General features: G+C 36.1%; 1 protein-coding gene across 1 annotated transcript; it reads left to right on the top strand.

Annotated features, from left to right (window-relative positions):
- Nucleotides 1-11,743: 11,743 nt before the first annotated feature.
- Nucleotides 11,744-13,210, top strand: LOC126605510 (mitogen-activated protein kinase kinase kinase 20-like). Its single transcript, XM_050272917.1, has one exon. The coding sequence runs from the start codon at nucleotides 11,911-11,913 to the stop codon at nucleotides 12,961-12,963; it is 1,053 nt and encodes a 350-aa protein (XP_050128874.1). The 5' UTR covers nucleotides 11,744-11,910; the 3' UTR covers nucleotides 12,964-13,210.
- Nucleotides 13,211-13,787: the final 577 nt, after the last annotated feature.

The raw sequence follows: 13,787 nt of genomic DNA, 5'->3' as shown, positions 1-13,787 counted from the left end.
TAATCGAAAAATATACTGAAATCGAGCCTCAGGGAGGTGGAGAATCAGTCTTGGGTTTGTAATCAGAGTACAGCTGCTTGTTTGCCCTAGAAACCATATGGGTTTCATGGTTTAAATAGAGGGTATAGTTGGAATCAACTTAATGGCCCATCCTGGAACTTCAATTTGGGCTTGAGCATAGAGCGAGATACATTCTGGCCTTGTTATCAAACTTGTTTGCCACTTCATTCTGTTGATTGTTGAGTTTTTAAAAGCAAAAAACAAGCAAAGGTACCTTTAACAAATGGCTAATTCAAAATTATGTAGCACTCAATGTCCTGTAACAAATGGCTCATTTTACTGTAGAATTTTTAGTTCATTGTTGTAACAAGAGTCGTTTGGTAATTGGTGAATTGTCCTGGTTGTTAAGGTCTTCCACTTAAACTCCCGAACACGGTTCGGTTCGATACAAGATAGGGGTGGAACTGAAATCAAAAATGAATTTCGGTACGGTGTGGGAGCGTTTCGATTTTGGGTTGCATTGACAGAAACACACAAATTGGATTCCCATAAATTTGGATTGGCTTCAACCCACCACATTTAACTCACAATCCAGGTTCAATTACTAGGAATTTCAAGTAAAAAAAAAAGGGAAAACATGATATAAGCTTAATTTTTTTGAACCACTATTAGGAATAGTCCAATTTCTTAAAATAAGTCCAATCCCTTAAATTTAGGATTATTTTATTATTAATAATAATTATTTATTGATAAGATTTATTATAAAAATTGATTTCATTATAATGATCTCTTTAATTATTTATTTCTCTTGTGCTCCAAACCCCATTTATGAATTTATTTTTTATAATGATATAGTTAATTGTATTTATCTATCTATATGAAAGATTTATATTTATAATTAACCTGTATCACTAATTAATGTATCTTGTTTGTAGTTGTATTATATTTTTGTATCTTTTAGTTAAGTTTATATCTCACTTATAGGTAGAATATACGTTTAATTGTATTATATATTTTTTTTCTTTTTATAATATACCTTTATCACAAAAGTTAATGAATTTAGATTAATGTACTACATTTTTTTTTCTTTTTATAATATACCTTTATCAAAAAATTTAATGATTTTAAATTTTTTATCTAAAAAGACAAAATTGAATAATTGCTACAAAAATATGTAATTAGATAACATAAACAACCTATACTTTTGGACCTAGATCTAAAATGCACCCCCGCCCCCCACCCCCCACACAAAAAAAACAAAAAAAAGATGATCCCAAACAAATGCTTCCAAACCCTAATTTTGTCCCTAGAACAGAAAGCTAGCACAAGAACCCCCTCAATTAGCAATCCATTAGGCTTACCATTTGTAATTTTCAAGTTGTGAGAAGCTTACGAGTGGACGCCTAGGGTGAGGAGCTTGAGCCTTTAAACTTTCGAAGTTCAAACTTCAAATTGCAACCGATCGACTAAGGTGGGAGGAGGCAAGGAAATAGGGTGTTGGGTTTCTACCTGTGTCTCAGGTTCGAAACTCTCCCCCCCTTCTAAATTATTGTAATAGTTTCGAACTCCCATCATTTCCCTAATAATAGTAATTAAAAAAAATCTCTCTCAAAGAAAGAGTAGATGAGGAGTGAGATATGGTGTGGTAAACTCCATGGTAAGCCTATGGAGTCTCCCAAGAGCCAATTGAAGGCAGCCAAGTGGAAAAGAAACTTTAATTCGCTTCGGAGATATGTATAACAGATACCGACCTGACTATTAATCGACCGATTCAGTTTTGTACCGAAATCGGGAGATATGTATAACAGATACCGACCTGACTATTAATCGACCGATTCGGTTTTGTACCGAAATCGAAAAAAAATGGATTCGAACAAAACTGACAAATTTTTTTTACTGTTCGATTTCGATTTTCGGTCCATTCTACCCACCCCCTAGTTCAAGCCTTCTTCTTTGTGTAGATTAGCGTAAAATATGGTGTAAAAATTAAAATAAGTTGTTTGAAAATATAACAAATGTTATAAAAACGATTGGAGCAGCCTTATAAAGAAGATGGTCCAATGAAAGTCAAAATCCCATCTTTGGATCCACATTTAGTCTACAAAAAAAAAAGAAATAAGTTATTATTGACACTTCAAAAAAACTATCATACATTTTTCATTTATAAATACACAAACGAGAAAATATACACAGACATGTGCATAATGAATCAATAACATTTGGTGTAGACTTTGTAGTAGTTGAATCTTTTTCGAAGTGTGAACACCACCACCTCTTCAAACTTTGTAAACAAAGGCATGCTTGGATTTTTTTTTTCTTCCCCTTGTAAAATACATATACACGAGGTTGACTGAGGGGAAAGTCAAATCATGAACCGTGGAAGTGCAGATCCTTGTACGCTACACTGGCTTTCCTTTTCTTTACCCTATATTTGGATGAAATAAATAAACTTGAAATTTAGGTAAAAGTCAGAATTTATAAATTAACATGCACTAATTCTTTTGTTTGAATTTATAAACATAGAAATTTAAAATTTCCGCGTGGAAAAAAAACTTGGAATTTGGTACTTCCAATTCCCAAGTTCTATGATTGAGAGTTTAAAAACAAAAAATTCCGTATTCAATTTCATTGTTCTTTTAGGTTAACCAAACAAGAAAATTCACAAATTCTAGAAAATAAAATATCGTCACTTCAATTACCGCCATTTTAAAATTTCTTAGTAATCTTAAATTTTTTCATCCAAACGTAATATTAGTCACATAAATTGGGAGTCATCATCTCTCCCACTTGGAAAACAACTTCAACTTATAAACATATTGTTAATATGATGTATCGTGTCAATGATACAATATTATACAAACAAAAATTTACAATTATCTCTGAATTATTAACATAAAACATCACATAATCAATTTAAATCATTAATATAAGACATCACGAAATCAATATGTCCGTCCGGTATAAGACATTCTCCTACTACTTGAGGCTTGCGCTTTTGGTTGTTCAAGTTGTCATCGTGAAAATCATTTTCAATGGTAGGAGATTTAAGATGAAAAAACAATTAGTACAAAAGATCTCTGAAGGGGAAAGCCCATTGCATCGTCAGTTGATAGAATTAAAAAAAATCTAGTAGGCAAGTGTGAGCCCACTTACTTACTTATCGTTTTAGGCCCCATAATATATAATTCCAATCTGCCCCCAGTTGTAACGAGAAGCCAAACAAAGTGCTAATCTTCAACGTAGTGTCAAATCAAATACGGCTGGCTACTCACTACCGGCCACCACTTTGATTAACCTTTCAAGCTCTTGTGAACCGGAAATTTTATTGGCGTGATCATGACTCGGCCGTTTGTTGTTGTAAAAAATCATCACATGCATGACCCTTAGTCATAACCAAACTTCATATCTCGAACCAAGTCTGACTGCCTGAAACCATGTTTAGTTCATTCATATTATAGTAAATTGATCAATTATTATAAACGATGGTATAATAGTCATACTAGGACATATTGACTTATAAAGAATGGATTTTGTAAAAAATATTTATCATTGTTATTCGTTTCATATCATGCGTTTTCTACCAGCTTATAAAGTGTTAAAGTTTCAAAGAAATGAGTACAACACTGTTATTATCTCTAACTTAACAACCTACTACCCTAACATGAGTAGGATTTTATCCTAGAATCTCGATGTAATTCAAAATAGACCATGTAATTTTAGGTTGTAAATTATTTTGTCCAATTATTGATGCATTCCCCTTGGGTACGACATACTTGAAAAATTAAATATAGTGAAACTAAGGGAGAGATTATTTATCTCATACTCGTCATTTCTTTGCATGTCGTTGTACGGCTTCATCATTTCCGAATAAGTAAACATATCATAAGAATTTTATATAGATTTTTCATTGTACCCGAAACTCAAGCAGTAACACCACGTGTCATAATACAAGTCTAAAGACATTGAAATCTAAAGTGAGACATATCAATTATGTTGTATATTTATTCTATGACATATTATGTACTACATTGTGTTCTAGTATACATAAAAATGGACTTGGATTGTCTGCCCTCCTAGTTGTGGTGCCCTTCTATACCCTCCTATTTTGTGCCGTCACGATTAAGCCACGTCAATATTTTATATTTTTATTATTTTTTGTCTTATTATCTTATTAAAAATTAATATAAAATATTGATGTGGTTTAACCGTGACCGCACAAAATAAAAGGGCATGGAAGGGCACCATAACTAAGAGGGCAGACAATCCAAGTCCACCAATTTCTCTGGCTCAAGGAACATTGGTGGGACCCAATTGGCTTTACATGGACATGGACTCTCACTCGATCCTTGACCACACCTGATGCACAGTTCACAAAGCTCGTGCCATTCTGCGGTAGCTATTAAAACTATTATGAACCGTCGGCTCAAGTTCTCGTGAATTGACCATTCGGGGGTCCGGGGGCCGCACCGTCGGCTTCAAGTATCTAAATCTCACGTGGGCTACTACTATATGATCATGAACCGACAAATCCCACAATTTCTACAAATAATGTCAATTTCCCAAGCAAAATATTTGGGGTGAAATTTTATTAATTTCCGACGGCGATTCAAACATTTCCTGTCCAATTTGGTTGCATGTGTTATGGTTGGTCCTACTTGCACCAACCGAATGGTACATTTTATAAATAAAAAATATAATATGTCACACAAAAACATCACATGCATATCTTCATGTGAACACATGCTTAATTAATAGATTAGAAGCTTGACAATGTGGAATTATGGGGATTGTATAGGATCATTGTAAAAATGGTAATAAAGTTCACATGAATATGTAGTAAAAAGTGCAACTAGCTAGTGTCTGAAACTCATCAATTGATTGTCTATGTTGGGGAATTGTTATGGAAAGTAGAAGATTAATACATAAATAATTTCTAATTATTTGAAATAATCACTCGTTTGGAATTGCAAATTGTTATGTGTGAATGTAGAAGATTATTCAAAACACGCTTGGATTGAATAGAATGACACTTGAAATAATTTTTTACAATTTCACATCAAACATGAGTAACAAGTCACACTTAGCACACTTAGCAAGGTATATGGTTACTTATGTTTAAAATAAGAATAAATCTAAAATATATAAAAAAAATGTTACTAATGTAATCATAAACATGATTGTTGAAATTTTACTAACACATCGATGTATGAAATACAGCAAAGCAACGGATACAGACAGCTAAACTTACAGGGCTGAATTTTGATAGTATAAGGTGTGGTTTGGGAGTGAGGTGCTTAAAAAAAAAGCACCCATGAAAAAAAGCTGTGAGGGTTTTAGGTGTTTGGTAAATTGAAAAATAAGGGCTTATTTTGGAAGCTGCTGTGAGAATAAACTGAAATCAAAGGAAAAAACTGAAGCTGCTATTTGCAGCTTTGGAAAACTGGCTTTTTTTCAAAGCACATGGAGCTACAGTGCTCCTTTAATGAAAAGACCCACTATCAGACTGCTTTTTTTTCCAAAAGCACTTTTACAAAAAAGTTTACCAAACACTCTGCTGATTTATTTCACAGTCGCTTATTCTCACAGCACAACCATTTATTCTCGCAGCAACTTTTTTTTAAAGCACAGCAATACCAAACCAGCCCTAAATCTAATTGTTTAAGATCAGTCTCGTACATTGGTGTATGGTAAAAAAAAAAACCCACACGATTGATGTGAATTGAGTTTTTATTTTGGATCATGGGATGTCTTGTTTTCAGTGACGACCTCTTAAAGTGGAAAGTGTTGTTGCGTGGCAAGTAGAAAGTAGAATACACGCAAGTGATTGGTGGGCAGTGGGACGAAATATAAACGCAACAGGATTCAGGCAGCATGTTTCACGTAAATTTATTTATTTCAAAAATAATAAGGAGGCTCTTTTCAAGGTAGAATTCTTTATAAATTCACTATCATTTTACAATTTAATGTTAATTTTTATATTAATACGAGATGGTAAAAAATTTATGAAAAGAAATATTCGAACACGAGATGTCAAATGTATGGGTGTGAATACTTTTTTGCAAGTGAGATTAAGTGAACTGCGACTTTTTGGGTGTGGCCCCCACATATAGACGTTGTGCGGTGAGATTAAGTGAATCGAAATCCAAGAGATGCTGCTGCATATGCTGATTAAGGTTGCAGTCACAGACTTACTTTCCCCAAATCCAGGTGGCCTACCCTTCAATCTTCAACACTTCCAACCATGTTGTTTGGAGCACGTGAGTCGGCTTTGGTATTCGTTAGCAATTCAACATGTCTAGTTGTATGGTGGAATAGTATCAAAGAAAAGTTCTGAAATTGTCAGCCAATTGAAAAACATTGAGTTTTTACTTTATTGTTTTTTTCTAGGTTATCAATGGAAATGCTTAACTGAACTTGAAGTATTAATAAATAAATAAATAAGTTGAAATAGTCTGTTGTAAGTTAAAAGCAACACAATTTGATTTTTATACTTAAACATGATTCGGATTACATCTCATTATGTTTATAACCTTGAAATGACAATAATTACTTAAGGATGAACCCATACAATTGTATCTCTTGCTCCACTATTGGTCATTAACATGTGTGTACATGAAAAAAAAGATGATGTTACACTATAAAATCAATTGGTAATATTGGCAGTGACGAAGTCATATCGAAGCTAGGAGGGGCCTCTAAGCAGTGTGAAAGAAATTGGACATGATATAATATAATTAATGGATAAAAAGATTGATTTTTTATATTGGAATGAAAAATAAGAGATTAATGAAGTCACAAAAAAAAAAAAATTGAGATAGTTATATCATAAGCATCGAACTTCTTTTTAAGCTCCTACATTGAAGTTGAACAAAATTTAATATCGTGGCTCAATACTGCAACTATGAAAATTGTCTTTTAGAATAAATTCTTCCTCTATTCCACATATGCGTAGTTTCACTGTAAAACAACACTCTATCATACAAAATAGTGAACTAACTTAGGAAGACTAGTTGATATAAGGCTTTGGTTTCATAACAATACTACTATAAAACACACAATAAAGCCAACTAGAAGCAAAAGCACATAAGTAGAAGAAAGTAGAGTATCCAACCAAAAACACTCAAATAGAAGCTACAAAATGAAAAACTTTAGGGGTAGGCTGGGACCTCACCTGATCCTCAAGAGCCACTGATTATGATACTCTCAATAAATGACAAACTTGACCCTACTTAATATTATAATGTGTAGATTGTTAATTAACATCACGGAACCATATTCCAATATCATATAATAATGAGTAAGGCTAGAGAAACTAAATTAGTTGACAAAAGTTTAGAAAGTAAAAGACATGGAAGTTGATAATTGGTTTATTACTTAAACGTTTATAAACGTGTTCTTTCTTATTGATGACACATTATTTAGTTTATAAATTATGATTACAAATTTAATCTCTCTAATATTACCCTATAATAATTGGTAACTCACAAGTTTCACTTTCACCACCAAAATCCAAAAAATGGGAAAGAAAAATGAAAAACCCTAAAGTAAAATGATGATATTTTTGTAAGGTTGGTTCCAAACTTCGGATTTGGATCCTCTCCTGAGCAGGAGATCAGGATCATTGGGATCAAACAACATGGACTGTTAGATTTTGATCGAACGGCTACAAACAGGAGATCCCTCTAAAAATTATAATAATTATAGCCGTTGGATTTTAATCGAACGACCCATGTTGTTTGATCCCCTGCTCAGGAGAGGATCCAAATCCCCAAACTTCCAAGGCTAAAAGTGCGATACCCAACAGAAGGTGCTGATAATATTTTTTATGTGAGAAACGTGCCCACTTGCGGATGTTAAGGTCTGCAAACTTGAAAACGAGAGCTTGCAGCTGCATCTTGCAGTGCATGCATTGGCTGTGGCACCTCTCTCTCGATCTCTCTGTTGCGACCAAAGTTACATGCAAGCATTACTGCTTTCGGTTTTTGGCGGCCCACTGGATTGTGGTTGTTGCTTTGCCTCTCGGCAGATTGGCAAGGATTCAGCAGTTATGGCTTTTGTCCATTTATTGAAGGGCACTTGCAACCTGCCATATGTAGCCGTCTATCTTTGTTCCTTGTTTCAGGGAAACAATATCTTCTTAGATTTTTACTTTTTTTTTTCTTTTTCTGGACTTGGAAGTTTGGGCATAGCCACTTTTATATATTTAAAATGAGACCATACCGAAAAAGGTTTTGGGTGTATTTGGTATACCAATATGCAGCATGAGATGCAAATACAGCGTTTCGAACTAAATTAATTTATAATGTCATCATCTCGGCTTAAGGTTTAACAGTTAACAATATTACGTGTTATAATTTGAGTTAATTAGGTAGGATAGTGTCATCACGCACCTATTTTTACTTCTCATACACTCTTCTTAATTTTCGGTCGTCAGATTGAATAAATTAATTGAAGAATATCAATGACAGAAAATTAAAAAGAGTAGAGGAGGTAAAAATGAGCGTGTAAATTGCACTATCCATTTAGTAGACCACTTTATAGTATGTCGTGTGATGTATACAATATATGTGATAATTTTTTTCGTTCAGTCTATTCATGTATTAAATTAAAAAAGTGACTCGTATAAATAATGTCGCATACACAAGTTTCGTCTTAAAAGATACAATTAACGATGTGATTTGTAAATATGATAATTATATGTGTCCTAGTCCAAAATACGGTAGAAATGATGTAACCTTTTCCACATTCCTTGTACAACATAAAGCCATTTTTTCTTGGAATCAATAAAGAAGAATTTAGAGACAAGTAGCTCAAATTAAGCTATCATCTCACATTACTCAAAAGATATGGAGGATTTTGTGATTCTATTGCAGTTGTGGTGGTAGTGAGATTTAGTATTTAGTTTTACGCAAAGCTTTATAATTATCACACCTTCAATTTGTTTAATGTTCTTCCAAATCAAAGCACATTTGAAACATGCTTTTTGTAACTAACCTACCTACTTAATCAAGTGTGACACATGACATAATTCCTTTGAACCAAAGTTTATGGAGAAGGGTCGATCCAGCAGTGGTGGCTGGTGAGAAAGATAGATGCAAACAAATTGTGTCGGTCCTTAATTTTTCACATCCAATAGAGAGCATACGAGATTTTGGATTTTGGAATAATAATAGTGGCCCATATTCCGTGAGCTGTTCACACATGTTTTTGCAAGTATGTTCCTTGCTTATATTCTAGTGAATAAAAGTTAAGACATGGCTTTCAAAATTGCGGGTCGTTTGCTATGTGCACATGAGACACGCCTTCATCGAGTTTAATCTTTCTTTTCTTTTTCTTTCGTTTTTTTCTTTGAGTGGAACCATAGTTGTATTTGTGTTTTAATTGTATTATTATTAAGGGGGGAAGGGATTGGAAACTATTACAATAATTCAAGTGATGAGGAGTTTTGAACCCGAGATACATGAGTAGAAACTCAACACCTTATCCATTAAAATGTTAAACCGCATGCAACGATAGTTGTTTTATTAGAGTACTAAAAAAAGTACAAAAAGTAAAAAGGACATTCTGGATGAAGTCCGAGCAGTCCTCAGACTAAAGGTCATAATTAAGTAAAAAATGTCATTGTATCAACATATTTGTGGAGTGACAAGCGCAATTTTCTTTATCTTATGGAGAGAGAGGGAGAGAAAGGCTACATTGCAATTGCACATCCAAATAAGAATAGTAAATCAAACAAAACAGGTGATAAATTAGTTAAATGCGTTTCTTTTTCTTCAAGTAACAACAAGCTAGGTTCCCCTACCTTCTCCAACAACGAGAGAGAGAGAGAGAAGGAAAGGGAGAGAGATGGGAAAGCAATTTCTTTTCAAATATAAAACAGCTCATGAACTATTTCTTAATAACTGAATTATGCCGGCCTAACAAAAAAAATCTCATGATCACCGATTGTTTAACAAAGCAAATCTATATTAAAACAGGATTATGCATGTGGACGATGGATGTTTAACACCAATCAATTAATTTAATTTGCATGTAATAGTTTGAGATTCGGTAATAATGTTGTGTATGCGTAATCGAGTTTAACACTAATCAATCAGTCTAATTAAGATTTAGTGATCTTTTTATTCTGTCATTTCCTTCACATGTCCCCTCTCTGGCCACTACTCTCCAATCATGTACAATTCTACAGAATTTATTAGCATCCCTTTCTTTAAAGTTAATGACTTTTTAATGCATATCATTAAAAGATAACAACACTTAAAAACTTACCCCCCCACTTCTCGGAAAATGGCTGGTGTCACCCAATGAGCAATCAACCAGCTCAAGTAACAAATCACTGTGCCCAAGCAATTGCATTGGCAGTAAATTACTTTGCCTTAGCAATAGCTTTTCGCCCAAGTATTAAGAGGGTAATGACTTCGCAAGTAATAGTAGGATAATAACTTTCGCACTCTCGTTCCTCTCTTGCACTCTTTTTTTATTTGTTTTTAACATTTAGATCAAACAATCAAGAAACGTCAAAAAATTGAATATAACATAAAACCAATAGAAAATAAAAAGGCCTAATCGGATAAATGGTCCTCGTGGTCATAAGGTATTCGGATGATAACCCCTGTGGTAAAAAAATTCGGATTTAAACCCCTGTGGTTTAAGTCTGTTAGGATTTATGCCCTTCGGTTAAATAATGCTGACGTGGCTGCCACATATATGCCACGTGGCTGCCAAATGTCTGCCACATGGCAAAAATAATAATTTTTAATTTTTTTTTTAAAACCTGAATTTTTACAAAAAAAAAAAAAAAAAAACTAGAAACCCAGAAACTCCCCCCCCCCCCGCCCTCCGCCCGTTCCCCCACCCCGCCAGACTTCTTCTCCTTCTTCTTCTTCTTCTTCTTCCCGCCGGAGACCAGCTCCCCCCCCCCCCCCGACGGAGCCCTCTCCCTGCGCGACCCTCCTCCCTCTCCTTCTTCCTTCTTCTTCTTCTTCTCGCCGGTCTCCCCGCGCGACTCCTCCCTCTCCCTCTTCCTTCTTCTTCTTCTTCTTCTTCTTCTTCTTCTTCTTCTTCTTCTTCTTCCCGCCGGAGACCAGCTCCCCCCTCGTCGAAGCCCTCTCGTCCCCCCTCGTCGAAGCCCTCTCCTCGCCCCCTCCTCCCTCTCCCTCTTCCGTCTTCTTCTTCTTGCAGATCTGGTTTTTTTTTTTTTTTTTGTAAAAATTCAGGTTTTTTTTTAAAAAAAATAAAAATTATTATTTTTGCCACGTGGCAGACATTTGGCAGCCACGTGGCATATATGTGGCAGCCACGTCAACATTATTTAACAGAAGGGCATAAATCCTAACAAACTTATACCACAGGGGTTTAAATCCTAACAGACTTAGACCACAGGGGTTTAAATCCGAATTTTTTTACCACATGGGCTATCATCCGAATACCTTATGACCACGGGACCATTTATCCAATTAGGCCAAATAAAAAAGAGTGTGAAAATCAGTTCCCCGTAAAAATTAAGTTATTTAAGTATCGAAATATAAATCTAGCCGCGTGTGGCGTGTGGCGTGTGGCGTGTGTGCGAGTAAAAATCTTTCCATAAAAACACGTTTGAATACGAGTGCATGATCGGAAACCAGTCGTTGGGCCAAAAAAATCGTTGCCTATCACGTGCTTTAAAGATATAAATCCCAAGCCACACTCCCAAATATTTTATAAAAATTTAAATAAAAATAATAATAAATAAAAAACCTAAAAGGGTTCCAACTTCCTTCAGAAGTTATAGAAATAGGAATGCCTATAAATACCACAGAGGCAGCAGCTGCTTTATTCAGAGTTGTTCTGTTCGCTATCTTCTTTCTTCTTTCGAAAGCAAACCCAAAACTCTCGAGTGGAAAAACCTTTCTCTGATTAAACCCTATATCCATGGAGTGGATTCGCGGTAAAGAAATCGGCCGGGGAAGCTTCGCCACCATCTACACAGCAAAATCCACCAGCCCATCTTCTCATCTTCCGCCGCTGGTGGCCCTGAAGGCGTCTGAATCCGGCTACTCTGATTCGCTCAAGAACGAGAAGCAAGTCCTCGACCAAATCGGCTCCTGCCCACAAATCATCCGCTGCTTCGGCGCCGATCACTCCGTCGAGAACGGCGAGAAATTCTACAACTTGGTTCTGGAGTACGCCAGCGGCGGCACTCTGGCGGATGAGCTCAAAAGAAACGGCGGACGCTTGCCGGAATTTGATGTTCAACGCCACACAAAGTCGGTGCTCAGAGGCCTTGAATTCATCCACGCAAAAGGGTTCGTCCACTGCGACTTGAAGCTTCAGAATGTCCTGGTTTTCGCCGACGGCGCGGCGAAAATTGCCGACTTCGGGCTGGCGAAGAAAGCAGGGGAATCGGATAACAAGGTCGAAGTCAGGGGAACGCCACTGTACATGGCGCCGGAATCTGTTAACGACAATGAATACGAGTCCTGCTCCGACGTCTGGGCTCTCGGGTGTTTGGTGGCGGAGATGGCGAGCGGGAAACCGGTGTGGGATCACAACCCCGGCGTGAACATGTTCAAGCTTCTGATGACGATTGGAGGCGACGAGTTGCCGCAAATCCCAGAGGAGTTGAGTGAAGACGGCAAAGATTTTGTTTCCAAGTGTTTTGTGAAGGATCCCAGACAGAGATGGACGGCTGAGATGCTTCTTGAGCACGCGTTTGTTTCCGGCGACGATCACACTGTTCTATCGGAGGAGAAGGCGCAGCTGTCGGCGTCTCCGAGAGGCCCATTCGATTTTCCGGATTGGGTTTCGGTGGCTAGTTCAGAAATTTCTCCACAATTTGTGGAATGGTCTGGGAAAAATTTGGACTCCGAGTTCGATTGGTCGTCGAGAAAGAGTTTCGTTCCGGCGGCGGATCGGTTGCGGCAGTTGGCGACGGAGGAGAAACCCAATTGGTCGTTCTCTGAAGATTGGGTAACAATTATGTGATTCAAGAATCGGGTAATTTTCTTCGGCAGAGTAGGCGACGGAGGTAAAAAAACAGAGGAGGAGGAGTTGAAGATTCTGAGATACCAAAGTATTCGTTGATTCTTTTTAGTGACTGTAAATTTAGAGTAGGACAGAAGCAGATGATTTTAACAGTCTGGTCCTGATTGGCGCCACCAGTGGGTGGATAAAACTGTACAGAAATTTTTTGATTGACTTGAATAGTTGAGATTATATTTTCCTAGAAAAATTGCAGATTTTCCAGGAAACTTGGTGTTTGGCTATGGTGAGGAACTTGTTGTTCGTCTTCCCTTCTTCTTCTTGACTTTGAAAATTCAAGAACGAGTAACTGAGTTTCATAAACGCATTCGTGTGCAATTCCAATTTCGTTAACCAACACATAGAATTTGACCCATTGGGTCAATAGCCAACTTGAAGGAGAACACGTCTTTCTTCTTGGCAGTTTGGGTTTAAAATGTGTCTTTTCTTCACTAGAGTGATGTTTCATCTCAACTTCACATGATATGTGTTTGATATGAATATGAATATTATTACCTCATTCTACCCATGCCCTTCTAATAAAAATTTACAGCCCAACATGTTAATTTCAATTATAATGCTCGTTTACATAAAATTTACAACGAGTATGATAGTTGATAAGACTTGAAAATCATTTTCTCCGTACCGTGTAAGTTCATACTTAAAAACTTATTGAGAGGTAGAACTCAACTTTCTCTCGATCGCAATCATCGATCCAACTTGAACATATACAATATAAATTGAAGGCTACGTGCTGTGTTTTTGTTGTGCGAATAAGAAAGTGTTCG

This window comes from Malus sylvestris, chromosome 15 (genome assembly GCF_916048215.2).
Source record: "Malus sylvestris chromosome 15, drMalSylv7.2, whole genome shotgun sequence".
NCBI classification, from domain to species: Eukaryota; Viridiplantae; Streptophyta; class Magnoliopsida; order Rosales; family Rosaceae; genus Malus; species Malus sylvestris.
This window is presented reverse-complemented; position numbering and strand designations above follow the sequence as displayed.

What these genes read in the sequence shown, in the direction of transcription:
- LOC126605510 (XM_050272917.1), top strand. Translation starts at nt 11,911, where the DNA reads ATGGAGTGGATTCGCGGTAAAGAAATCGGCCGGGGAAGCTTCGCCACC.